Here is a 25,979-nt window from a genome sequence, read left to right as displayed (position 1 = left end):
TTAATTCATTCTTTATATGCTTTTAGTTAGCCACCCCCAAAGAAAAAATAAGAAAAGGAGAAAGGGAAGAACAGCTCCTCTTTCGGTGTGGACTAATGTAAATCCTGATTTTCACCACCAAAATAACATCTAGGTATGTCTGTGGATTTTACTGCATATCTGGAATTATCTGTAGGTGTCAGTGATACCCAGGTTGTTCCAAGGCAATCCCAGGCTAACATCTGGTGCTTCACAAAGTGCACAAGACTTCCTAGTACTATAGAAAAATAAATATATAATGTAAGGCATTTAACACAGCCCATGGAACTATCCCAGTCCAACACTGGTAAGTAGCTCTACATTGACTACATTTTCTACAATCCTCCAAACTGCTCCAGTTCAGGAAAAGTGCCTTTGTTTGTACTTTTTCTTCCCCCTCCCTTCTTCCCATCTGTCTTCATTCTCATTCCTGTGGGATGAAGGATGAAACCCCATGCTTGAAAACACAGCCAATTGCAGTTCTAGGATCTAAGCTGGAAGGCTTGGCTTGACAAGGAAATATCTCCTTTTTTTCTGAGATTACCTGTATTCCCTGTACAGGGTCTGGAATTGCTGTTCCAACTCTTTTCCCAGTTGGACTCAAAATTAAGATGCTAACTTCACCATGATTTAGAGCTTTTCTTGCTTGTGAACAAACCTTGCTTTTATTTCATTTGCTCCAGAAAAAACAAATCTCATCATTATTCCTTCTAAGCCTATAAATATCCTTTGCATCAGCCACATTTAAGGATTTCACGTGCTGGAATAAAAGCCTCTCTGGGTCACTGGGGTTCCTTACTGGGGCCATAGAATCACAGAATGGTTTGGCTTGGAGGGGCCTTACCCAGTTCCAAGCTCTCTGCCATGGGCAGGGAACCTTCCACTGCAGCAGGCTGCTCCAAGACCATCCAAGCCCTATTATCACCTACATTATAGGTAATAACATAGCTAATACAGCTGCAGATATTCTGCTGCTAAGAAACACAAAAATGGAGCCAACAAAATAAAAAGCTTTGTATGTTGCCCACCCATTTCTTTTTCTTTTGCTTTTCTATCTGAAAAGAACATTTGTTCTATATTTCTGGCTTCCCGTAGGGATGAAAAAAAGAGAAGAAAATTCTCATGCTCTCCTTGGATCTGCAATTTCCAAGGTGTGTTACTGAGACAAGAAAATGCAACAAAACAACAATTTGACAAAGGTTAAAATTTTCAAGTGCCTGACTACTATGGAGCTCTTGATCAGCCTATAGATGGAAGAGATACATTTGAATTAAGTAGCTAAACAATTGGAATCACACCAAGCACACTTTGCCTTCTAATAAACCCCCAAAATGCAAACACATTATTTCATGCTCTCAGCAGACAGAATGATTTCTCCCACTCACTCCCTCAGGAATGTGCTTAAAAAATTCCACTTCTCCCCCCTTAATAACTCCTACGTCAAAATTCTTCCCAATTATGACCATGGCTTCAGCTACTTTTTAAAATTTGATGGCCTTTCTCTAGCTGCAGGTAGTTTATTTTCTTGCAGAGAAGTGACAAAAATAAAACACTATGACTGCACATTGCAGTTTTCCATCCTAAAGCAAGCTAGCAGCTGAAGTAAAAAAAAAGCTTTAAGACCTGAGAAGCTGCAGTGTCCATGGCTCAGGGACAGTCACAGGTTATAGAATCACATTTTCCTTCCCAAAAAAGGTTACCCTGTTGGCTCAGGTGCAGGTTGGCCTCTTGCTTGCCTGGCACTATTATCCACCTACCCCATTAAGACATGGTTCCTTTCTTCCCTCAATTCCTTCAATATTGGATTGATGAGGTGTGAATTCAGAACAAGCACTATCAGCAAATCTGCCCAGCCTGGGCACGCTTGGCTTTTTCTGTCCTAACACCCGAGTGCCATAAATAGGTTAAATCCCCTGTGTCAGTGAAGGGAAGCAATCTGTTCTCTCCCTGTCATGTTCCTGGCATGGCAATCTCCAGTTGTACCACACAGACAATCCCAGCAGGGGACAGAAAATGGGAAGGAACACTCAGTTCAGCTGCATTTAGAACTTCGTGCGTTGCTGTGGGTGCATTTCTGCGTTTTGCATGAACTTCCTGTCTTCAAGCACCTACTCCTTACCTAAATGGACTGTCTGGGTTTATTTAGATATATTTAACTAAGCAATTTATTTAAGAAAATCCACACTTTTATTTCTAAGAGGTACATCAAATTATAGCTTCAAGGGAATGACATTTTGTGTTTAATGAATTATTTCTGGTTTAGCCATGGCAAAACCGTGTGCATTAAATTAAATCTTGTGAATACAAGCTTCACTGCCTCCTAAATTTAGGTGCATCTAGAGAACAAACTGAAGATGTATCAGTGTAAAAACACACTAATGGAAAATCATAGAATTAGAGTAATGGAATGGCAGAATGGTTAGGGTTGGAAGGAACCTTGAAGATCACTTGGTTCCAATGTCCCTGGCATGGCAGGGTCACTGTGTGTGTTCCATTCCTAGTCCCTGATGCTAATGGAGCATCACTGGCTTGGCAGGATAGAAAGGCAGAGGAAAACATGGAGCACACCTTCCCACACAGGTTCCATACATTCACCCAGCACAGGGTGGGAGATGAAGTACACTCACTGGCTGTCTTTGGAAAAAAATAATTTAAAAAAAAATAAAAAAAAAAAAATTAAGAATTTAAAATTACGTTTTCTGAACCGCAAGAACACTGAAAGAAGTCTTGATTTATGCTGAGTTTTGTGGGGAGACAAACTGACTGCAATTAAAGCATCGCTGTAAAAGCCTAAGTTGCTGAAAGATTTCTTTAAAAAATGTTTTCATTTTTTAAAATGAAATGAAAATATTTTCAGTTTGGATCAGGGTACTGTAGACAGACCAAGTTTCTCTATGCCATCAGCAGCTGATAAGCCTCGAGCAGACGGCAGAGAGGAAATATTTTAATTCCATTCCTGCCTGGCCAGTGTTGCACCAGCACCAACTGTTTCAGACACTTCTGCAGAGCAGCAATATTTGCAAGTGTTTCTTCAGAAATGCGCAGCATTTAATTCCAAGTACGCAGGACTGTTTTGACACAATTTATCAACTGCTCCCAAACAGATCAGGCTTGGAGAACACTTGTTCCATTTGCTAAATTCAAAATTTCCCTTGTGCAAGCCAAGGGAATCAGGCTAGACAAGGGTGGGGGGTTTCTTTGTACACTTCTGCTGTGTTTTTAGAGGCACCTACTCTGGCCACGCACATTGGTTGCCAGAAGACTGAGTTCAAGTGAGGCAGCACATTTGCTGTCCATAGAAGAATGGCTGAGCAGCAGACCTTGCCCTCTCCAGTAATGCCAGTTTATAAAAATATATACACACATATATGTATATTTATATAATATATAAATACATACATCTATAAAAATATATACATACAAAGTATGTACATATATATCTGTATCTTTCATGTTTTACTCTGGCAAGGAATTATTTTTCCTCCCTTCTTCATCACAATCCGTGGCTTTCTGGCAAGGAAGAAACTCTTATGCACAAATAAGAGCACGCATGGTTTATTCCCAAAACCAAAAACCAATTCACTGATAACGAGTGACAATTCCATTTTGCTGGACATGATTCAAAAGCAAATAAAGGTCATAATTCTAATGAAACCAGTATTACCTATAGCAGAGGAAACACCTGGAGCATGCCTAATTGGTCATCTCTAATCTTTAAAAGCTAATGAAGGCCCAGCAGTAATTTTGTAGGAAATGTCCTTGCTGTTAAACACCATATACCTACACCAGAAGACCTGAAAGCTTCAAATGGTCTTTTAAGAAAATGTCTTTATGTGTCAATGTCCATTAAATCATGAAATTGGTCATTGCTCAGCAGAGAAGTAAGAATTCTAAAGAGCACAAATGTATTTTTGAATACTGGAGCTGTAGCTGCCTGTTAGTTTTCTGGCCCTGCACGTGATTTACCAGCACACTGATCTGCAATTCTTTGTGATGAAATATAACCCAGCAACTTGATCTTTTACAACTTGTGAAAGACAAATCCTTACTCACTGTCACAGGTCCACAAACAAGATGGAGATCAGGACAGCCTGGATTCCCAGCTTGTTCCAGCGTCGTCCTGCCCGCCTCAGCACAAACACCACAGCTACAGAGAAGGCTCTGTGTCTGCTCATTTGGGAAACTGCTTGCCTCATTTCTTCAGAGAAATACCGAAACAAATGAAGATGGAACAATCAGGCTATTCTTATCTTTATTTAATACCTGCAGGTGACATCCAGTGACACTCCAGCAGAGCAGGATGCATGGACAATGGCACGGGTCATTTGACACTGGAACGCTGAAACTCGAGATCATTATTTTGTTTGATGAACCAGAAACACAGAGAAGGGAGAGCAGAAACACCTCAAAATCAAAATAAACGCTAAACACATAAACACCCAAGACTCCAAAAGCCCAAGGCTGAAAAAGACATCATGAAAAAAGACATTTTACTGTGAGGGGGTGAGGCCCTGGCACAGGTTGCCCAGAGAAGCTGTGGCTGCCCCTGGATCCCTGCAAGTGTCCAAGACCAGGCTGGACAGGGCTTGGAGCAACCTGGGATAGTGGAAAGTGTCCCTGCCTGTGACAGGGGTGGATCAAGATGAGCTTTAAGGTCCCTTTCAACACAAACCATTTTATGACATGCCCATGTGATTTCTCTAATTAACCCCGAAAACTGATTTGGCAAATTCAGTTGTAAAATGAAAAATTTGGAATAAATGCATTTAAGCTGCAGGCTTTTTCATTCTTACAGTACATCTGTGAGGAATTAGAAAAGGCAATTGGGTTAATTACCTTTTGAGTGATTATTTTTGTAGGGGTTATGAATATATGTTTAAGGTGAAATTTATACAGATTAAATTCCACAACCTGTTCAGACTGTAAATTTGCACTGATAAAACTGCTGCACTGCCTGTTGGCGAGCTGAAATTCAAAAGGAAATTGAATTAGAGGAATAACCTGGATTGAACAGGAGGCAATTCACTTACAATAACCACAAAGCAGTGTTTTTGAGGTGGAATAATCAAGGCATTAACTTCAGTTTCTTGCAAGAAAGAAGATCTGGGGCCTGCTGGTGGCCCAGCCTGAGGGTGAGTCAGCAATGACTCGGTGCTGTGGAAAAAAGCTGCGTCTTATCGGGACCTACACGAGGGGTTGGGAAAAACATGACATCCTGCCTTAAGTAAGGCAATAAACCACAGCTTTCCCAGGTCTGTTACAGGAAAAGAAAATGTATTTGCTTCGTATCCAAACCCTGAGCAAGGGGATGGAGCTCCAATCTGGCTGTTATCCTATCATGGGATGGTTTGGCTTGAGCGCACCTCGTCCTGCCCTGCACAGAATGTGGGAGTTCTCACAGGAACGAGCCCATAAGGAAGATCAGCTTGGTTTAATTGGCAGATCACAGCTGAACTGGTAAAAATAGTACAAGATCTGTTGTTTTTGTGACATTTCCTATCCATCAGCAGTGGAAAAGCCTCAAACACTCTCTGATAAACAGACGCTTTGCCCAGATTTTCTGCTGAGGTAAATCCATGCCAATAAAGGAGTTGATGTGCTGCCTTCCAATTACTCAACTGTGAAAATATTTTAGTAACTTTGGGATTGAGAACAAGACATCAAGGCAGGACTGGTCAAACTTTTACTGGAACATTGTGTCCTGTTCCGGATGACACTTTTCAATAAAAAACAGGCCCAGATATAAAAAGTCTAGAGGAGTACATTAAGAGCCATCAAAGGTATATAAACCAAGATCTGTGTGGAAAGATGGAAAGAACTGAATTTACTCAGGCTGGAGAAGGGAAGAGCAGAGATGTGATAATAGACTCAGATAACAGACAGGAGATTTATCACCTTTTGAAGCAAAGTAAGTTCTTCACCTGAAAATTGCCAAGAGACCAGAGGCTTAAACCACAGGAGGAAAGATGGAAGTGAGACAGTTTAAACGTTATATAACCCAAATTACAGCTAAGACTGCCTGAGGAAAGTGTGGAAATCTCTCTGTTGAAAGTTTTTAGGAACAAGTTATTCCCACATTTTTAAATAGTATTTTTTAATGATTTCCTGAAGAATTACAGACATGGTAACTTATTGGGATTTCTTAAAACTTTGTTTTCTTGAATTTCCTGTGGAGGCAAAGCAACGAATGCCAGTTTGTTCCCTCCCTTTTGACCTGTCCAGCAGCTCAGGAGCCATAAAAGGAACCATCCAGAGAGCACAATCCAGTGAGTCCAGCTGGGATTCCCTCTGACACAGCCCCCAGGGAAAAGGAGTGGATCCACAGAGCTCAGCTGAGAAACACCAGCTCTCCAGGAGATTTGTACCCAAAGTACAGAGTTCCTCCTGCAGGAGCCGGGAGCAGCCGGGCCATCACCGAGCCAAGGTCGCTGTGGGCGGACAAGGAACATCTGCTTCCCTGGAAACACCTTGTTCTCAGAGCAGCCTGCAAACCCCAGAGCAACACATTTCCCTGCACTGCTAAGGCAGGCTGGCAGTGGCTGAGAACTCAATTCCAGGGCTTGGAGGAAATCAGGGAAGCGCAGTTGGGTTTGAATACAGAAGGGTGAACTTAAAAGGTGAATAAAATCGCCTATATACCATATCACATCACTTCTCATATCATGTCATATCTAATTAGAAATCCCTGAATTCCTTCCAAGTGCCTTAGGTTTGTTTTCTTTTCCAAACACTCCTGGGAGTAGCACAACCTTTGTAAAGCTCCTTCTCCTCCCTGATAGTATCACCTCTTCTCTTCCGGTTTGGTTTTAAAATACAATGCTGATGGAAAGCTACGTGGTACAAAATCAAACATTTACTAGAGAATCTCCCCTGACAAGAGGCTTTTTAACTGCTTCAACATAATTTCACAACTGTGCAAGTATTACCTTTCATAGCCCTTGAAGTGTATTTACAACTGTGATCAGCTGTAATTAATACAGCTTTAAAATACTGATAAGGAAAGCATAAATGTTATTTCTTTATCCATACAAAGGTTTTTGCATGCCAGTAACTGATTAACAGGAAGCTAAATTTTGGTTGTATCTGAAAGACACATCAATCCGCTCTTCAGAAAAAAATATACCTGAAGAAGTAGAGAGCTAAAGGACAGGGTGAGACAACTCATTCCTGTGGAGAAGACTTGATTTGAAGAAAGTGTGGCTCTTCCTCTGCTTGGTGCCGGAGACAGGAGAATGGCAAAAATGAAGAGAATGGATTTAAATCTGGCAGCCAAACTGATTGGCCTTGGAAGCAGAGAGAAGACTCCAAAAGGACGTCCTGGTGGGCTGGTATCCAGGATAGCCTGGAAGTGGTTTGGGAGGCTGCAAATGTTTAAAACTAATTCTGGAATGACCTGAAAGGCTTGAGTGTTTTCTGGGGATAGTGTGAAAAAGGTCAGGGAGGCATCCTGAAGGACAGGAGGGGAGGGTTGCACAGAGCACCACTATTACTATGGCTAGAATAATTTCCTGTGGTTTTCCCCTGGAAGGATGGGAGGTTGCAGAAGGAACTGGCAACTAGGTGAAGTTAATAGTCTCATTTTCTAAAACACACACCTCCATTACCAGAGAAACACAAACCAGGCAACAGCTTTCTCCAGGCTAACTGGGGAGGAAAGGGGTGGCTCACCACTCTCCCCTTGAGTGATGGGCACCCTCACCCCACAGGAAAGGTTTCCAAACACACGAACCTCAACGAACAATCACAAGGGCAAGAAGTAAAATCTTGGTTGTCTGACTCCCTGCTTCAGTTGTTCCTCCTGCTTCTGACCCCAAATACATTTATTATCCAAATCAATAATTTATTAAGGAACAGAAATGTCCCCCAAGTACCCCAAAACCCAACAATAAAATAATTTAATACAGAAATGCTCCACTCTGGTTTTTTTTAAGGTATCTCAGGCTACATCTTGTTTATAAAGAAAAGCAAAGCAGAGTATCCCACAAATTTCATTTTGTGTTACCATGACTCACCATGGTTAATGGTAACAAAATAAATGTTTTTGTTCCCAAAGTGAGCAGGTCTGACTCAGACACATGGAAGATGCACGTTGAACAGTAAGAATCATCTCCATGTTACAGTTTTTCAGATTCAAAAGCACTTTAAGGATTTGCCAGGAAAAGCTACATCAATATATATATTTATAAAAAAATCCCATTAAATCAGTTTACTGGTAGAGACAAGGCACTGTAGGAGGTAACAGCTGAAATTCAGGCTATTAAACCCCAGTGCACTTCCAGGTCACATTTTGTAGGAAACATGGAAGCAGAAGCTGGTAAGAATGGAGAGGGCCATAAACCAAGCAGCAAATACTTCATTTTATGCCTAGAGTACTTCTACCGGGGGAGGAGCAACACAGAAATAAGTTGTTCCTTCCTCCTCTTCACCAAGAATTCATTATGACAAGTCAGAATCATAAAATAATTCAAGAATTAAGAATTAAACAGACTGCAAATCAGAATTAATGTGGAATGATGGTAATCAAGTATGTACAATAGTAAAAAAAAAATCTGCTCTTAAGAAAAATCAGCAAACAGACTGAAATAGCATCCTCTGAAGGCTTTTGAAAATGGGACCATGGAAAAATTAAGGAAGGAGCTGCCATTATGCTGTGGTCATTAACAAAGTCCCTAATTACATCAGCCAGCCCTTTTACAGGAAAAAAAAAATAATTAAATATTAAAAAGCCCACAAAACAGTTTTCTTTACTAAAATTGACAACATGGTAAAGTTAGGGAACTCCCTAACAGTCAAGATTCCAATTTCTTGGATACTTGGCAATATTTTTTTTTTTTTATTTCCAGGAGGAAACAAACAATAAAGAAGAGTTCATAAAAAGTCACTGTGTCCCTGCTGTGTGATGTAAGCTGGCAGGAGACCTAATTCAGCAACCTCCAGAGGTCCCCTCAAACCCAGTTTTCTACAACTTTGTCAGCTCTGATCCATCACAACTAAAACTGAGTATACAAAACGAGATGGTAAATATTGCTTTGACAAGGTTTATTACATTCAGAGAGGTACAATTTTGAGGCAACAGTGGGTCTATTAGAGTATATTTAGTCTAAAGATACTACACTGCTTCCCTCCATCCTGAGATTAATTTTCTCCTCTCCCTTCAGCTTCCCATTTTACTCAAATTATAGTGTTTCTTCAAATTTGTAATTTTCTGCCTCTTCAAAACAGAAAGGAACTCATTTCTCATGAGAGCTTATTATCACAGAGATCGCCTCTAAAGCAGTACCTTGGTCCCCACTTGTGTTCTATAAATGCTAAGAAAAATTATATAATGTTATCTCATAATGGGAGAAAATTCTCTTTCAGGGAAGGAATGCTTTAAAATGCATAAATGGAGATAAAAGTAGACTGAATCAGAGAATGGACACAAGAGATTTGGCTAGGAAACAGCAAATATTCTGATATATGAGGATGCACTGGAATTAAAATGTACTCCAAAAAGCTGAATTAATATTTCAATTGAAAAAGAAGAAAAAAGAAGTGAAATTAAAAGCCAAAGTAATTTTGTTTGAATCCTGCATTTACCATCAGAGCTCCAGTGAGAAATGACAGTGAGAGAGCTGCCATGGCACAAGCATCCTCATTAACCACGTGGTTAAGTCTAAGGGAAAAAAAGGAATAGGTTTGGTTTCTGCATGGGAATTTTCTGCCCAAAGGTTGAAAACAAAGGCTCTGGGGCCACAGCATACTTATGATATTAATAATGTCTACTTCAATGCTTATTATCTAATATCTGCAGAGATGCATTTGAGAAGATAATTTTGTGTTTGAAGCAGATTAAAATGTACTTAATTATCCCAGATTTGTTTTCCAACTCCAGTAACATCCTGTCCCTCCAACCTCAAGCTTGATAATACATTGATAACAGGCTGAATTAATAAGTAGGTGATAGCTGACACCACTAATTAACGTGTTACAACTGCAGTTGAACCAGAATGATGAAACATGTTTAACTGCTTTCTTACTACAAACCAGCACGTACAATAAAGTTCTCCATTTAAAATTCTACAGTTTCATCACAGACCACAGAGCTATTTTAGTCAAACCTCAATGCTTAAAACACCTTTTGTATTAATCCCTTGCATTTGTTACCTGTTAGGGTTGTCTTGGGTTTTTTCTTAACTCTTGCTCTTGCATTCCAGCCTCCCAATTTACATGTACAGAGAGAAGCTGGGGTCAGCAGCCCGGTCTGCTGGCTTTTAAGTGAGACAACTAATAAATTGGGTGGCTTTGATAAAACACTTAGTGATACAGAGAAAGCTAACACATCCTACACAAGATCGCTCACACAGGCACAATCTTCTTTGCCTCCTGCTATTTATATTAATTGAAAACCGGCTGGTGAAATTACCTCCTTCATTCTGGAACAGAAATTCTAGAATGAAGCAAACTCAACTGAGCACAGAAAATCTGACTATGAATCATACAAAGGCAAGCAAAAGATACGGGGGGGAATTAGAAATCTCAAAGGTTGACTTAAAACCCAAAGTGCAATAAAAAATTCAAACCCTGAACTAAGATACACACAGTTATGAAGACAAAGCCCCGGGTGTGGGATTAGCACCCACACAAGTGTCACAGAGACAGAAAGAATGTGGACAGATTCTTCCCTTTTTCTGACCTTCAGCTCACTCATCTGGAAAATTTTTCCATGAAACGTAAAGTGTTTTAATGAAAACATTATTTTAATTTGTCCCATTTAATTTGGTCTAAATCCTTTGACAGGAAAGCAGACCCCATCTTTTCATTTCCGGTTTTATTTTCAGACACCCATCTCAGGTTCCCATCTTGATTCACTTAAAGGGTCTCATGAAGGAAGAGTAACAGTGAAAAGGGAGAACTGAACTGGAGTCCACTGCCACCACTCATTCAACTTCTTGGCACAGGCAGCACTGTGTGCCATCAATTACAAAGCATGTACCAGGAACAGTGCTAAGAGAGCTAAATTCCTTAATTATCTTAAGCTTAATTCTTGCATGGAATATAATTTCTCTTTTGCACTTGAAACACCCAACAAAACCAAACCACAGTATAAAAGCCTGTAACAAACTCACTGGGGTACTGATAATTTACAACCACAGATTTTCTAAATTTATTTCCAACTCTATTTCTTTAGCTTACTGTATAAGTTTGTATAAATTGGAAAATGAAAAACAAAAATCAATTTCCACTATATGGTTATAGATGTCAGGCAATGCTGTTTGTTCCATGCAGCAGGTTATCAAAGAATATTCTTAGAGGCTCTCAGAAAGTGATGCAAGAAAAAGTTAGAACAACCTGTCCCACACTTTGCTACTTCCTGCGTGTGCTGCTTTCTATCTTGACTGTTTGCATGCAGTTTCCTTTCCAGCCCTGTTCTCCACATGCTCCTTTGTGCAGTCAATTAATAATTATAGTGATATGGACAGACCTCCTGTAGCTTAATACCCCACAACTGCTCAGTACCTGGATCTAATTTTCTGTAGAACAGAGGAGGGCAAACAGAGGCAGAAGAAAATAAAGAAGTCCTTGCATTTAATTATTTACTTGTTCTCTGTGTGTGCTTCAAGTATATGTATGTATGGACAATGTCATCCTAAGTGAAAAACATAAGAACATGGAAAGAGATACCTCAACATCTTTGGCAGCCGTCCCACAAATGGTCCTGAAAGAAGTCAGCAGAAATAAACAATGACATACTCTAAGAGTTATGAGGCCTAGGGGGAAAAAATCCTGAAAATTTCCAGAGAAAACGAGGATGCAGAACACAGGAATTTCCAGGAGAAAACTGAAATTAAACTTTCACACGGTATTTTCTCTCAGAGTGAACGCTGAAATAGTTTCTGGCATTTAGAAATGTTTTATTCACACCACCCCTCAGAAAGCCTTCTGTATTAATCTGTAATTCTAATGAGGCACAGATGAATCTGAGCTGGAAGAGACGCCATCCAGTTCAACCCTTTCCCCCAAGACAGACTCAGCTACATTATGTCATTCCTGACATATCGTTCTTAATGACTGCTGGTGGAGAAACCCCTCAATTTCTCAAAGCCAGCTATTCCAGTGTTTCACAATCTTTACACTCACAGGTTCTCCCTCTGGTCTGACCTGGAGTTTTCCCTGCTCCAGAAAGCTCCTCATTTCTTGTGCCACCCATCATGACACTGAACACACCACTCTTAAAATACTGGAGACCTACCACGTTCCTTCCCATTTTTCTCTTCTTTAGGACAAACAACTCTGTTTCTTCTGACCCTTCCCCCCGAGGTATCTCTCTGAGATATCGGATCACCCTCCTTGGACACCCTCCAATGATACACCTTGGTCTTGGAAAACGATGCCCAAGTTTGGGCAAAAGCTCTCCAGCTGTGGAGAAGAAGGGCTCTTCATGGATCTGCCAGGCCTCACATTCTCACAAACTCATGTGATGTTCACCTTTTTTGTAACAGCCTGACATTGTTGACCTCCTACACAGTGCAATGATGCACTGCAATTCCAGCTACTTTTCTAAAGGAATACTGTCTAAGGAGTTGACCACCACCCTCAGCCTGTTAAATTCCTTCCTGCTTCAGGAATTCAGCAGAATATCTTCTATTTATCACTGCTGCCTTTAATTCTGCTTTTTTTCTGATTATGTCTCTCATTTGTCAAGATGATTTTCAGTATCACTACAGTCCCTTAATGCTGGAAGGCTCTCCTATCTTACCAGCACATTTAATCAGAAGATTTTATTTCATCATCTCAGTTCTTAATGGAAACACTGCTCAGAATTAAACTCGGGACTGCTGGCTGCCAAGTCCCTTTACTCCAGGAGCAGATAAAGTATCAGGTCACCTCTTGGTATTTAAGGCTGATATTGTGCAGCCCTCATGTTTTGTTAACTACAGAACAGGGAATATATCTAATGGAGTGTTAGATATGCTTCCCAGTATCCCGTCAAGGCTCCAAGACCCTTTGCTGCAGCTCAGAGCACAGCAGGTAACTTCCCAGTCACGCACCACTGTACTGGCTCCTTCCCAGAGCAATGTGCTGCTGGAACTGCAGGCTGGCCCAGGATGCAACCTGCATTTGTTCTCCAACAAGGAGGCAGGGAAAGAGGAGGCTTACCAAGAACTTGCACCCTCAGAGTAAAGTATTTCTGTTTGCCTGAAGTCAGCTACACTGCCTTCAACTCAAAGTACTTAGCCCACTCCTGTTTGCCAAAATAAGTCTTAGTTTGCTCAAACATTGTCATTTTTAATGCTGAACTAGGTAACACTACATAGGGATGCCTAGAGCCATATGCCTAGCACATATAGCTATATATATATATATGTTTATAAATGTGTGATATTTCTGAATTAGGTAAGAGATATAATTACTTGTATTACAATAAGACTCAGATTATGCTTACTGATTATGCAATCTATTTCTGTCTGCTTTGGATGAGCAAATTTTCAATACTCCATTTTATCCCAGGGGAAAAAAGGGATTTATTTCTCCACACTTGCACCATTTCCCAACATCTTCCATCTCTGCATTCCATCCACAGTGCAAAGCTCATTCCTGAGATTAGTGCAGGGCTTCCATGACTCACAAAAGGAGTTCAGATTCCCACTGATCTGCAACCCCAGCTGTGCATCAGATTCTACAAAGAGAGATCCCTACTCCCAAAATGATGAGGAGCCTTCCTGCGGCCCAGATGGATTCCAGTGCACATCACAGTCCCCAGGCTACAAGTCTGATGGTCAGCAGAAATCTGGGAGCCTAGAGGAGGAAGCAGGTATCTAAATAATGCCAAAAGCATTTACAGCATATTATGTCTAGATTCTTTCTTATCAGTTAGTATTAATTGTCAGATTCCTTTGATAAATGGAGCATTTCTCCATCAAATACCACTATATTGCACAAGGCCCTCTAGGCAGAACTGGGGCAGCTACCCCAGCACATGCTCGTGTAAGCTTAGGGGCTTTCAGCCAGGTATCCCGTTCTGCTCAAATTATTTGGCTTTTGAGGCACGCCTGTTACTTCAAAGAAGAAAACAACCACAACAAAAAATACTGTATCACACAAAACAATTCATCTGGAGACAATTTATGTCACTCACACCCAGGCCCAAGGACGACCAAAGGTTTAGTCCAGCTGCAGGACATGGGAGAGGTGGGGCAGTGTCCCAGAGCTGCCCAAGGCAGAGCACACCCTGTCACCCAGGTCCCTGCTGCCATCCCAGCTGTGCGGCTGCTTCTCAGAGCTGCTCCCTCACCTCCCTGCACAGCCCCAGCACATCACACTGGCCCTCGGCCCACTGGCTCACGCCTTTCTTCTCCATTCCTGAGGCTCAGCTCAGCTGCAACCTCCCCGCCCCCTACCCAAAAATAAAGCCCAAAATAAAAAGCTGTGGAAGCCAGCTCTACTAGAGGCCTAAAAGTAATAGTTTTGAATGGAGTGAATGGGGAAAGTGCCAATACCGTGGGGAAGTGAGGAATGAAAGTAGCCGGAGGCTCACACACAGGGTGTGAGAAAGCAGACAGGGACTCCGAAGTGGTCAGGATGACAAGCTCACTAGCTGCCACACTGTGGTACAGCACAGGGGGGAAAAACTAATTCTGCCTCTTCCTTCTAACATGTCACCTTCAGCCTCCTTCCCTGTGCTAGTTCACACACAGGACAGCCACCAAAAGAATGGTCTCTTTGCTAACACAGGCCATGGAGGGGCTGCCTGGAGACCTGTGAAGAATAAAGTCTTCTCTGAAATTTAATTTCCACTTGGCAACCTGAGTCAGCACTCCCTCATGACTCTGATTTACACAAGTCCCTCTGGATTTGACTGATCCAACAGGTAACGTTTGGAACATGTTCTAGTTCAAGGTGTCCATGCGGGCAGGACTAGGTTACCCTTTAAAGGTCCCTTTCAACCTGAACTTTTCTTTGGTACTATGTTAAGCACTGGATGTGCATTGGGAGGCATGGAGCATCCAGGTGATCCTTCAGAAGAAGAGCAGGTCTTTAGCCTGGAGCTAACAAGTTTAAGAACTTGAGAAATAACAGCACTTATCCTGGATTAGAAGTGTCCAAATCCTGGCATTTTTATTAAGACACCTCTTCTAAGAAGGCATTAAAAGCAGTCATCACTTACCTTCAGCAAGAATGGAAACAGTGTTCTCTGAACCTGCCTTGTGAGACTGTACCCAGCCTATAAACCCCTCACCAATCCCTCCCTGATTTCTCACTCATGAAAAACAGTTCTCTCTCTACAGCTCCTTTTTCCCTAACGTAGAACATTTAAAAAAAAAAATGTTCTAAGGGCTTTAGACCAGGAGACAAAGAAAATAAAGGCAAAGTACAAGCAAATTTCTTTTTTCCTATAAAAGTTTCCAAAACCAAAGCAGGAAGATTTGCAGAACCATTTCCGCCTGGCAAGCCGATGAGAAGAGCAGGGTTCCTCTGAACGTGCCTACCTTTTACTGTATTTAAAGAAGGATCAGAATAGTTCAACTGAGTTACAGTTATTCTTAACTTCTATGTTTCTCATGTTTAGATAATCTCTGCAGCCTCCAAAAGCCAGAGCAGCACCCTGGTTCCACTGGAACCCGGTCATCCCATTCCTGCAGCTGCTGCATGAGTCATTCCTGTGCAGCATGACATTCCCTTTGTAAAGCACTGCTTCCCAAACCATCATCCTCAGAAAGCTGGCTGGCTACGTGCTGCTGGCGGAGCTCCTGGCCTCCAACTGCTCCGTGCCTTTAAAGACAACCAAGATGCACTCAACGCTATCCTGGCACACATTTCCCTTGAAAGCTGCTGCTTTAGTTGCCGCAGGGCAACTCTGTTCTTGTCAATGAGTGAGGAGGTGTCTCGAAATATCTTCTGAGACACAGTCTGCACAAAGGAGTAAAAATTAAACCAAAACAAAAAACTGTGTGGAATTCCTGCTCTAGATAATGTGTCGGCTCTCCATGCAAACCTCTCTGGTCCAGCAAGTCTGGGAAATAGACCGAGACTGGGAATTAACTCCAGCTCTAGCATATGGAGATGCAAGACACCAGGCCAGTTGCTTGTTTTATTTAACATGTGTTTCTTTTACCAGCAGTATTAACATGGCCTTGTTCCTGTTTATACTTTGGGAAAGGAGAAAATAAACTTTTTTCCCCCTCATTTTGTTTTGCTCTTTTAAGCGTTCCCTGTTCCTGTCAAAGGGAGTTAAGCTAAACAGAAACAAGGCAGTTTTGTTCCAGAGTGAATGTGTCCACACTTGGAGCTATTTGGAAATTGTTCCTACAGTTCAAATGCAAAAACTCTCCCCCTTAATCCTCATTAACCTTCTGATGTAAAAAGACCCTGAGGTTGGGTAATTATTTTGTTAACAGACCACAGACTAACACAACTTTAAGGCAAAGCACATGGCATCCACCCAGGGCTTTCACCACTTAGGTGAGGCACCTATTTTAGTGGCTTAGGAGTAAAGCTTGTAGTTGTCTGCAAAGGGCCAAGAGCCGTGCCACAGCTATAAGGGTGCTGAGAGAGCCTGAATTCCCTGTGCCCATTCACACATGACACACTGGGAAAGCACCTCATAAATTCAGGATAACCCTTGGAGGTTAATCAAGACACATCAAGACAACGTCAGTGAGAGCTGTGACCCAACTGCAGTGAACACCGAGGAGAAAATGTAAGGCTGGCATTTCCCTGAGACGACTCCTGCTCTGAGTCCCTTGGAAATCACGGAGCAAAGCGGAGCTGCTCCCCAGCAATGGCAACTTTACTTTGACAAACAGCACGTCTGCTAGCGACGCTGTAAGCACCATGTGCTCCAGCACTCCGTGGGGCAGCTCGCAGTGCTGAACCCTCCTGCCTTGCTGGGTGTCAGCTTTATTTCGCTACTTCAAACCTATCACAGGTCCGCTCCATTCAAGGGTTTTAAGGGAACCATAGAGGCATCTTCTGCCCACAGGATAAGCCAGACGTGAACCCGCCGGGTTCACCCGTGCTCCTTCCAACAGGGACAGCGTTTAGGCTGTAGAGATGAACGATGAAGTAGCAGCAAACTTACTTTCCAGTGATCAGCTGGCTTCTGGATGGTGTACACATGGGCTGGACGTAGTAGTTCTCCAGCTTGACCCCTTCAGCAGCCAGCTTGTCGAGCGTGGGCGTCCGGATCTCAGACCCGTGGTACCCCACGTCCCTGAACCCCTGATCGTCGGCCAGGATGAAGATGATGTGCGGCTGCGAGCTGGGGGCGCCGGCCGCGGGCTCCTCTCCCAGCAGGTTCCCCGGCGCCTCCCCGGCACCTCCTCGGCGGCTGCCCCAGGCCAGGTAGCCGCAGGTGAGGAGGCTGAGCAGGGACAGCCCGGCCAGCACCGCCGCCACCATCCTGCCCCGGCTGGGGCGGCGCGGCCAGCGGCACCCACCGCGGGCCATCCACCGCGGCGGGAGGGCAGAAAAACAGTAACGAAAAGGAAATAAACCAACAAAAACCCAACAAAGCCAGGCGGCCTCGAGACGGGCAGCGCCCGTCAGGGCTCCCGCCGGGCGAGGAACATCGCAGTCATCCCAACTTCGGCAATTCAGCCGCTGGAGCCGGTGCCGGTGCCGGAGCCGGGCGGGTGGGCAGGGCCCCGCCGGGGGTCACAGCACCCTCGGCCCGCCCCCGGCCCCGCGCCGGGGCGCCGCTGCCAGCCCGTCCCGGGGCCGCTGCCCATGGCGGGGCGAGCCGGGGCGCCCCGGGACGGGACGGGGCCGGGACGGGCCGGGACGTGCCGCCCCCCGCCCGCCCCCGCCGGCGCTGCCGGGCCGCGCCGCTCCCTCCCCGCTCCCTCCGCCCGCCCCTCGCCACCGCCCCCGGTGGCTCCCGGTGCTCGGACCCGCCGGAGGACAGGGGCACCCCGGGCCCGGCAGCGCTCGCAGCCCCGCTCCTCCCTGCCCCGGCCCTTCCGCAACCCTTTTCTTCCCTTCCCTCTCCTCCCCTCTGCCCGCACCTCCTCTCCTCCCTCGCCCGCCCCCCGCATCCCAGAGGAGAACCCCCCATCCCGTTCGGCCGCCAGCCCCAGCCTTCCCCCCCACACAGAGAGGTGGTCTCACACTTCCCCCCCGGTTCCGCCCCCTCGAAATATCGATTGTTTTAAGTGTTTCTGACTTGGCCACAAACATCTGGAAGGTATGAACGTACCGGATTTGTTTCCAGCCACAAAACAGCCCCAAATCCCAAACCCTCCAATTCTGGCGAGGCTGTGGCCAACGCCAGGAATGCGCCTTTGCAGAATACTTTCTATACAGAAATAATTTTTAAGAATTTGGGTTAAAGTACGAATGTGCTGCAGTTGCAAAACACAACTTCACCCCGTCCTAGAAGGCACCGAGTCAAGCAGAAACTGGTATTATAAACACGATTAGGCTGAACTAAATCTGCAGGTCTGACCTGTCTAACGTGAGTCAGCACGAACAACTTTCAGTCAAACCAGGTTTTATAAAGCATTAACTCTTAAACAGGCACTTGGACTAAGCCCTCTAGTTCCTGCACCTCTGTGCTAAGCTCCAGCTGGTCCCTGCCCAGGGACTTTCTACATCCCTCTGGGATCCTTCCCAGATTAAAAATAAAGTCGTGCTGTTTTGAGAGAAATTTAATTTGGGTCCAATCTAACTGATTCGGTTCACATCAGGTTGTACAAAAATGTCCCCACTCTAAAATTTCCATTGAAAAAGGCCTATTCAGAAATAACTAAGCATTGTGCTCAAGTTTTCAATGTGACAGCAGGAAAACATGGAAGTAAAAGTGGATTTAGGGATTTCAGCGTGCTACGTAAGGGCTTGTCCACACTGAAAAGTGATATAATAAAGTAACAACTGCACTGTAAAACCTGCAGAGTTTCATTTCTGAGGCAGAACATCTTCTGAAATCACAGCACGTTAACACAGGCTCTTAAAAAAAAATAAATTAAAAATCTTAAATTTAAGAAACATTTTCATCTACCATCCCTGCCCATAGCAAGCAGGCTGGAAGTAGAGGTTCCTGCCAACTCAAACCATCCTATCATTCCTTGAAGTTACATTCCCTTTAAAAGAATTTTCTATTCTGATTTCTACTCCTGCCTTTCCCCCACATTTACAAGACCAAAAGAATGTATGTAAACACCGAAATCCATAAATGGTCAAGTGCAAATCGTATTAGTGATGCTGTTTTGCCTTGAACACAAACAAAATATGGTCCCTTTTTTATATAAGCTGTAGTAGCACCATGGATCGAGGGAAACATCAGAGGATCATCATAAGTATCTGATGAAATGGAAATTGCTTTTTTCTAGCAGTAAAGTAGGGAAAGAAATGTATTATTAAGAAGATTCCACAGAGAAGAGCTCTTAGAGGACAGGAGGAGAACAGAGCCTGTGACTTTGCAGTGCCCCGTTAACCATTCCAAACCCTGTTAGTCCCCACGCAGCTGCAAATGAAAATATCCGAGGGCAATCTCTGCCAGACATCTACAAACGTGACCTTCTCTCCTTATGGGCCTGACAAAGCTTCCCTTTTTTTTTCCCCCTTTTGCAAAAACAAAAGTAGGCTTATGTCAGCAAAATACTCAGCTGACCTTCAAGCAGAGAGGCCTTAGAAGATAATGTGCTATTAATATTCTACTTAAGAAAATATTTCTAGATGTTCAGGGATTGCAGCCAAGGTTTATACAGCCCATTGAGGATGCTCAGTGAAAGGAACAGAAGAGTTGTGAAAGCTGGAGGAAGTATTTTTTCTCCCTGAGGGGAAAAAATCCTGAACATCCATAGGTATTTAAACTCGAGTGCAGTGAATAGCTAATTCAAACATACACTAGTTAAAACTGAATTTAGCACACCATTAGGAAGGGATATATTTTTAGTCCTTGCTATGCAGTCACTGTGTGTACTGAGCCCATAAAATCCAAGGTGTGCAGAGTTGGAGGCTCATCTGCAGTTACCTGCAGCCCAGGTGGGGCTCGTAGAGGTGCCCTTGGCTGGTCATTTCAGGTCAGGCTGACACGAACCTTGCTCCTCCCAAGCCAGACGTGTTTGACACACAAAGACATCCCAAAAAAACACGTGTTCTGTTTCCTTTCTTTGCCCTGACTGCCCCTTTGTGCCAGCTGCCTTGGAAAGGTGTCAGTCCTGTGGTGCAGGAGACTGGACAGAGATGGAACAAGCAAACTCTCATTCCTTGTGCTAGCACTCTTCCTGAGAGAGAGTTTCACTCCAAGTTACAGAGAAACAGGAATAATAATGCTAAGTGAGGTCTTGGGAAGACAGTTTATAGAAAAAAAACAGATTCAAGTGCTAAAGCTCCTATGGTAACATTATAACTGCTTTCTAAACCCTTAGGTCAGTCTTGAAAAGGTAATTCTTCCTAGCTATAGATTACATGTTTCTCTTACCTGTGACTCACAGCTGTCAGTAACAAGGAAGGATGCAATCTGGGATGTGCAATTCAGTGCCCTTCCTAATCATGCCTGAGGCCAGGAAACTTTCTCTGCCTGAAGAACAGCTTTGTGAACTGCTATTTTTAGCTGAATTGCTGCAACTAGAGGAGGAACGAAGCAGGCTTTGGCCTATACACAGAGTCAATATTCTACATATTTCCAAGAACAGTAACTGTGCATTTCCTTTCACCTCGGTTCATTTCTGCACGCCCCTGTCCTCGGTGTACCTTCCTCACAGGGGAAAGAAAAGGCAGGACATCCCTGCATTCTGCTTTCCAGGTGGATGCTGTGCTTTTGCCAGGCACTCATCACTGAAAACAGCAAACTACAACATGAATAGAAGTCTGGTGAGTCACAAGCTTTACATCATTGCCTTTGCCTCCTTTGGTGGACCCTGGTAATTAATTTACAGATGTGCTGCTTGGGAATGCTCAGATTCCACCCGTGGCTTATTCCCTGCTTTATGATGACATAAACAGAGCTTTGCTTTTAGCTTATTCTATATTTAACACAGACTTTCCTCAACTCCCTGCCGTATTTCATAGGCAAAGGTCCAGATTCTGATCTCAGCTGCCTGCACTGATGTAAATGTGCAGTCACTCAACTGATGCCAATAAAGTCACTCTGGAAATCTGGGATGTGACCTTAGATATCCCTCTTGTGTCAGTCCCTGTAATTACTGGAACAACACAACTTTGGAGCTGGTGGTGGCCTTCCTGGAGGGGTCTCCCATTCCCCAGTTACATAAGGCTGATGGTCCCAAGTGAAACAGAACCAAGTCTTTAATTCCTGTAGTCCCATCAAACGGCTGCCTCTGGAAACCGGTGAGCTTCTGTAGGAAAAGGGGACATTTCAATAGCAGATGCCAGGAGAAGCCACAGGATCACAGAACGGCTTGGTTTGAAAAGGGACCTTAAAGACCATCCAGTTCCAGGCCCCTGCCACAGGCAGCGACACCTCCCACTGGACCAGGTCACTGAGCACAGGTCACAGATCTCTCTGGCTGTCAGAGAGCGAGGGAGGGGTGTGGACACTTTCCTGGCTTTACTGACTCTCTGAGGAGCCAAATAATCTGAAGAGGTTACAGCACACATTCAGATGCTGCCACAGCCATCGGCATGTTAGTGCTTTGAAGTTTTGGCATGTTGGCTAAATCTCTTTCTCAGCTACAATTTCCAGCACAGTTTCCTCGCCACTTCCCAGCCCAGAGGGAACGGTCTCATCTGTCTCCCTAAAGCTTTACACACAGGTCACCTGTCCTGGTTAAAACCCGCACTCCTGTTTAAAACAGCACTCCAGTGTACTTAAAAAGGCCAGAGCAAGAGAAGTGGGCCAAGGCATAAGCTAATAATGCAACTCCAACATAAATTTAGGAAGTTTAAACAGGATGGAAGATTTATTATCTTTTCAAAATTACTCAAGTTTTACAATGGAAGGAAAACCTTTCTCTCTGTCCAGAACAAAACTTTCTAGTTTAGGAGGGATACACCACAGACTGCTGCAAGTGTTCTACCAACTGCCCAGCATTCACACAATAGGACATTTTTATCCCATGCAACAATAAAGCTGAAAATACAGACTGGTCAAAAGGATGCAACTATAGCAAAATATAATTCTTTCTTTTGGTCTTGTGAAGGATTTGATTTCAAGGTTATGGAGTGCACAGCTGACAAAATGCTGTGCCTCTCCAATGGAAGCTTTAAGGGAGAGGGATGATTTAAGCCAGGAATGGTGCTTGTCCTTAGAAGGACGAATGCTAATGAAGTGTTTGTAAGGCTCAGGATGGTTTAAATAGTTGTTAAATATTAGAAATGGCATTTAGATGATTCACTGCTACACACCTTAGTGCATACAGATTTTGTACAGATTGTATTTTCTTTAGAGATTGCAATATCAGAGATGACTTTGGTAATAAATCCTCATTTCTCCTTATCATGACTCAGGTAAAAAAGCAAAACAAAACAAAACACAACCCTCCCGCAAAAATCCAACAATCACAACCCCCAAATACCCAGTCTTTACCTCCACAAAAAATAAACAACTCCACCCCAACACCTCACTCCTTCACCTTTGCATGGGCCATTTCGTTCAGCTCGTTTCTCGCTCAGAATTATTAACTGCTAGAATGTCATTGCTGCAGAGAAGTGTTAGGTAATGGATCATAAATGTCATCTATGTGGCTCAGTAATCCCAGCTACTCACAAACCAAACAGGAGGACTAAACCCAAAAGCAAGAAGTAACCAGTCAAAGCAGAGAAGCACCGACTTGCATTCCTCCTGCACACGCTGGAAAAAGCAATAAAGCTTGATCCGGCATATTCCTTATCTGCCTGGAGCTGTAACAAACGCCTCTTGTCTGGGAAATGGGTCCCTTCCAGCACCCAGCAGGTTGGGGATTTCCTGGCTTTATTGTGTCACAATCAAGAATTGGGAGCGAAATTATATGGTTTTCTATTGAACCTGTGCATTTTTGATCTTGTAGCCAGTTTGGTGCATGCACTGTGAGAAATTGGTTTGCTTTAAACCCAGCAGTACGTGTGATTTTTGCAACTGCATACAGCAAGAACTAGCATTTGCTTTCTTTACTCTGAGTTTAACAGCGAGATTTTCAAAGCAGTCACAGCAGCTCTTAGTAAAGGCAGTAAGAATTAGATTTAGTTATAGATTTTAAAGCTGGAAGACCCCACTATTACCATCTGTGTAGCAGCCCATGTCACAGACTACAAAACTTCCCTGAAATAATGCTCTTATAAACATGTGGGAAAATATTTTAGAAATTAACACAGATTTCACTTGAAAGTTATGATTATAGACCCAGATTCACTATTGCAGTTGTTGACCACGATCACTGAAACTTCTGTATTTTATTTCTAGTCTAAATTTGATACTGTCCAGTCCACGAGGCAACTGCTTGCATTCCTCAATCAATCCTAAACTCTCTGCTTACACACATAACCCAAACACACATTGAGAGAGATAGAATATGGTAAAAGAGATTAAAAAAAAAAAATAACCATAAGGCTTTTAAAGAGAAATGTGCTATAAATCTCTTTTTTTGATATTTACATCAATCAATCAATACTTCTTGCAAGTTTGGTAAAATATCTAAGTATGTGTGAACAAGATGTATTTCAAATGAAATGCTATTAAATATGAATATGAGCATGTATGTTGTCTGGGGGGTAGATTTCCCCACTTTATTGCTCCCATGTTTACGAATGAGGCTCTATCAGCCCTTAGGAAGGCCTCTGATAGAAATGACCTCTCCATCTACAGATAAGCTAAATTTCATTAAAGCTGCTGTGCAGACACAGCCTTGTGAGCCCAATTTACAGCCTGCTGGAGAGAGACTCCTCCATGGACAGGAGTTACTGTCTAACAAAGCTCCTCTTTTGCACCGTGCTGCCAAGACTATTCTTCTTGTGGGTAATGGCTACATGCGCCTTTTTCTACTGCAGGCACTTTTTTCTAAGATCTAGGATAAAATCATCAATTCTTCCAGAATTAATAGAGCAGCTACAAATGTAAATGACAATTAGCCAAATTTACATTCTTTACAAAACCCTTGCTACACTAAAACCTCTTTCAGTGCTCAGGAAAACTGCTGTCTACTTTGTGCAATAAAGCAGCAGGTATAGGAATAACTAACCTGGCAGAAAATAAGTGTTGCTTAGGAACCAAGAGGTAAGGAGGAACAAGAACGCATTTATCAAATTCTACTGCAAAAGCTGGCCAGAATGGAATTCAGTGGCACACTGAATCACAGAAATGTAATTAGGCAGCAGCGTGTTCTGTACACCAGAGCAACCAAAAACTGCTGATTAAGGTCAATTAGTAATTAAAAACCATAAAACCTCTCTGGTTCCACAGAAGGTGATAAATCCCAGAAGAAACCTTGTATCGAAGTGTGTTATGCAAATTAGAGCCTCGGGGCATTGTTGCAGTGTAAGTAATGCCAAGGAGTCAAAATTCTGCAGGTAGAGCTCGTCTCTCACTTCCTCTGGGAATGGGTGAGGATTGTGAAAGTCAGCAGCTCCATACGTTAGATGGGATTTCAGCTGAGCCTGGATGAGTGCCAGGATTTCTGAAAACATACCATCCCCTGCCTGCCCAAACTGAACACGTAATGAATTAAGAATTTTCTGAGAACCCTTTCCAGCGTTCTGCTCCGGTAACATCACACAAATGGCTGCTTGGATTAACAGCCCCAGCACCGTCCCGGGCTTGTGGATGGAGCCCCACCGATTCCCTCCTCCGAATTCCTGTCAGGCACGTTCAATGGCTCGGATCAGGCTGTCTTTTCAATTACACACAAACCTCGTGAAACATCTCCACCAGTAAGCAAACACTGTGGGCAATGAGGAAACTCGAATCCTCTTTTAGAAGATCACCAAAGTGAAGCTTTGCTCTCCTGTACCAACAAAGTTGGGATTTATCAACACGCTCTGTTATCCTGCCTCAGCACCCATCAGTTTTTACCTGTTTCCAGAATTCCACATTCCTCGATCCCTTTTCCGAGCACAAGGCTCAGCTCCTGTGAGAGGGCTTTAGACAGACAGAGCTGTGCAATAAAACCAAGCTGCTCTCCCAGGTGGGTTTGTGTTTCCTTCCCCACGCTGAAATGAAAACCTCCTGTCTCCTCGCCTTCCCGTTCGGGATGAATTACCCGTGCAGGTCCTGCGCTGCCAGCTCTGGACTACTGACAGTATCATTAAGCTCAGCTCCACCAGGGACAGATCTCTTCAGACACTGAACAGTAATACTTTTATGCTGCCTTAGGAGTTTCACGGCGTTGCGCTGGGAAGCAAATCCCTCTCCCAGCGCAGGAAAAGGCACGGGCAGAGCGTTCAAAGAAGGCGTTGTTAGAGGTCCCTCTGTGTTTCGAGAGAGTCGCCTTTCTTCTGCTCAAGACAGAACAGGCTGCTTTCTTTGCAGCTCGCTAAAAGCTCACAATCAATTGCTGAGCTGTGCCACAGGCTGCAGGCACAAAACCTTGTGTGAATACCCTGTGCGAGCAGGTGTGGGGGTACTGACAGCTCCAGGTACCTTTCCAAACCCTATCCTGGAAAAAAGAACTTCCTGTGGAGTGTACAACTGAAGGCGCCATCGCATGGTGCCTACAGGTAGGAGGAACATGTTTTAACTACAGAGTGGTTGAAGATTTACTGATGTCTGTGGAACATGGACATGCAGCTATGGAGCTCTAATGAGCTATGGAATGCTCTTGGAACGACACCAGCTGCTGTACCATCGTGATTCTGCAGTTGCTAAAATAATTGCCTCGGCTTAGAGAAGTTTTACTACTTCAGTTTCCTCCGTTCCCCAGTGCTAGGCCTTATAAATGCTGTGAAATAGAAACTATCACCACATTCAGCAGTGAAAAAACAAAAAACAAAACAAAACAACAGAGGAAAAAGCCCTGAGAAACTAATTTCCTCAATTGGGTGTCATCAGTTTTTATATCAGCCTGCAAAAGCCTTGAGTTATTTGATCCTCAGATTACATTTCTTCC

The 25,979-nt window shown here is 43.5% G+C and overlaps 2 protein-coding genes across 7 annotated transcripts in view; both read right to left on the bottom strand.

Annotated features, from left to right (window-relative positions):
• The window catches only part of ARSJ (arylsulfatase family member J), a 52,498-nt gene that overhangs the window by 19,017 nt on the left and 7,502 nt on the right, over nt 1-25,979 (bottom strand). The window contains exon 1 of one of the 6 annotated variants that reach the window (XM_023926498.2): nt 17,081-17,626. The exons of the other annotated variants lie outside the window; for them this stretch is intronic. Within the exon in view, the coding sequence (XP_023782266.2) occupies nt 17,081-17,448 (368 nt within the window). The 5' untranslated portion in view covers nt 17,449-17,626. Of the gene's footprint in view, nt 1-17,080; nt 17,627-25,979 lie in introns of those variants that run through there. 6 annotated transcript variants of the gene reach the window in all.
• Nucleotides 4,072-25,979, bottom strand: part of LOC111928998 (uncharacterized) — a 130,614-nt gene continuing 108,706 nt past the window's right edge. The window contains exon 10 of the mRNA XM_086888211.1: nt 4,072-4,216. The gene's annotated coding sequence lies outside the window, so the exon portion shown is untranslated. The remainder of the gene's footprint in view (nt 4,217-25,979) is intronic.

Source organism: Cyanistes caeruleus, chromosome 5 (genome assembly GCF_971803275.1).
Source record: "Cyanistes caeruleus chromosome 5, bCyaCae1.hap1.1, whole genome shotgun sequence".
Classification (NCBI taxonomy): domain Eukaryota; kingdom Metazoa; phylum Chordata; class Aves; order Passeriformes; family Paridae; genus Cyanistes; species Cyanistes caeruleus.
Note: the sequence above shows the minus strand (reverse complement) of the source record. Positions and strands in the feature narration are given on the sequence as shown.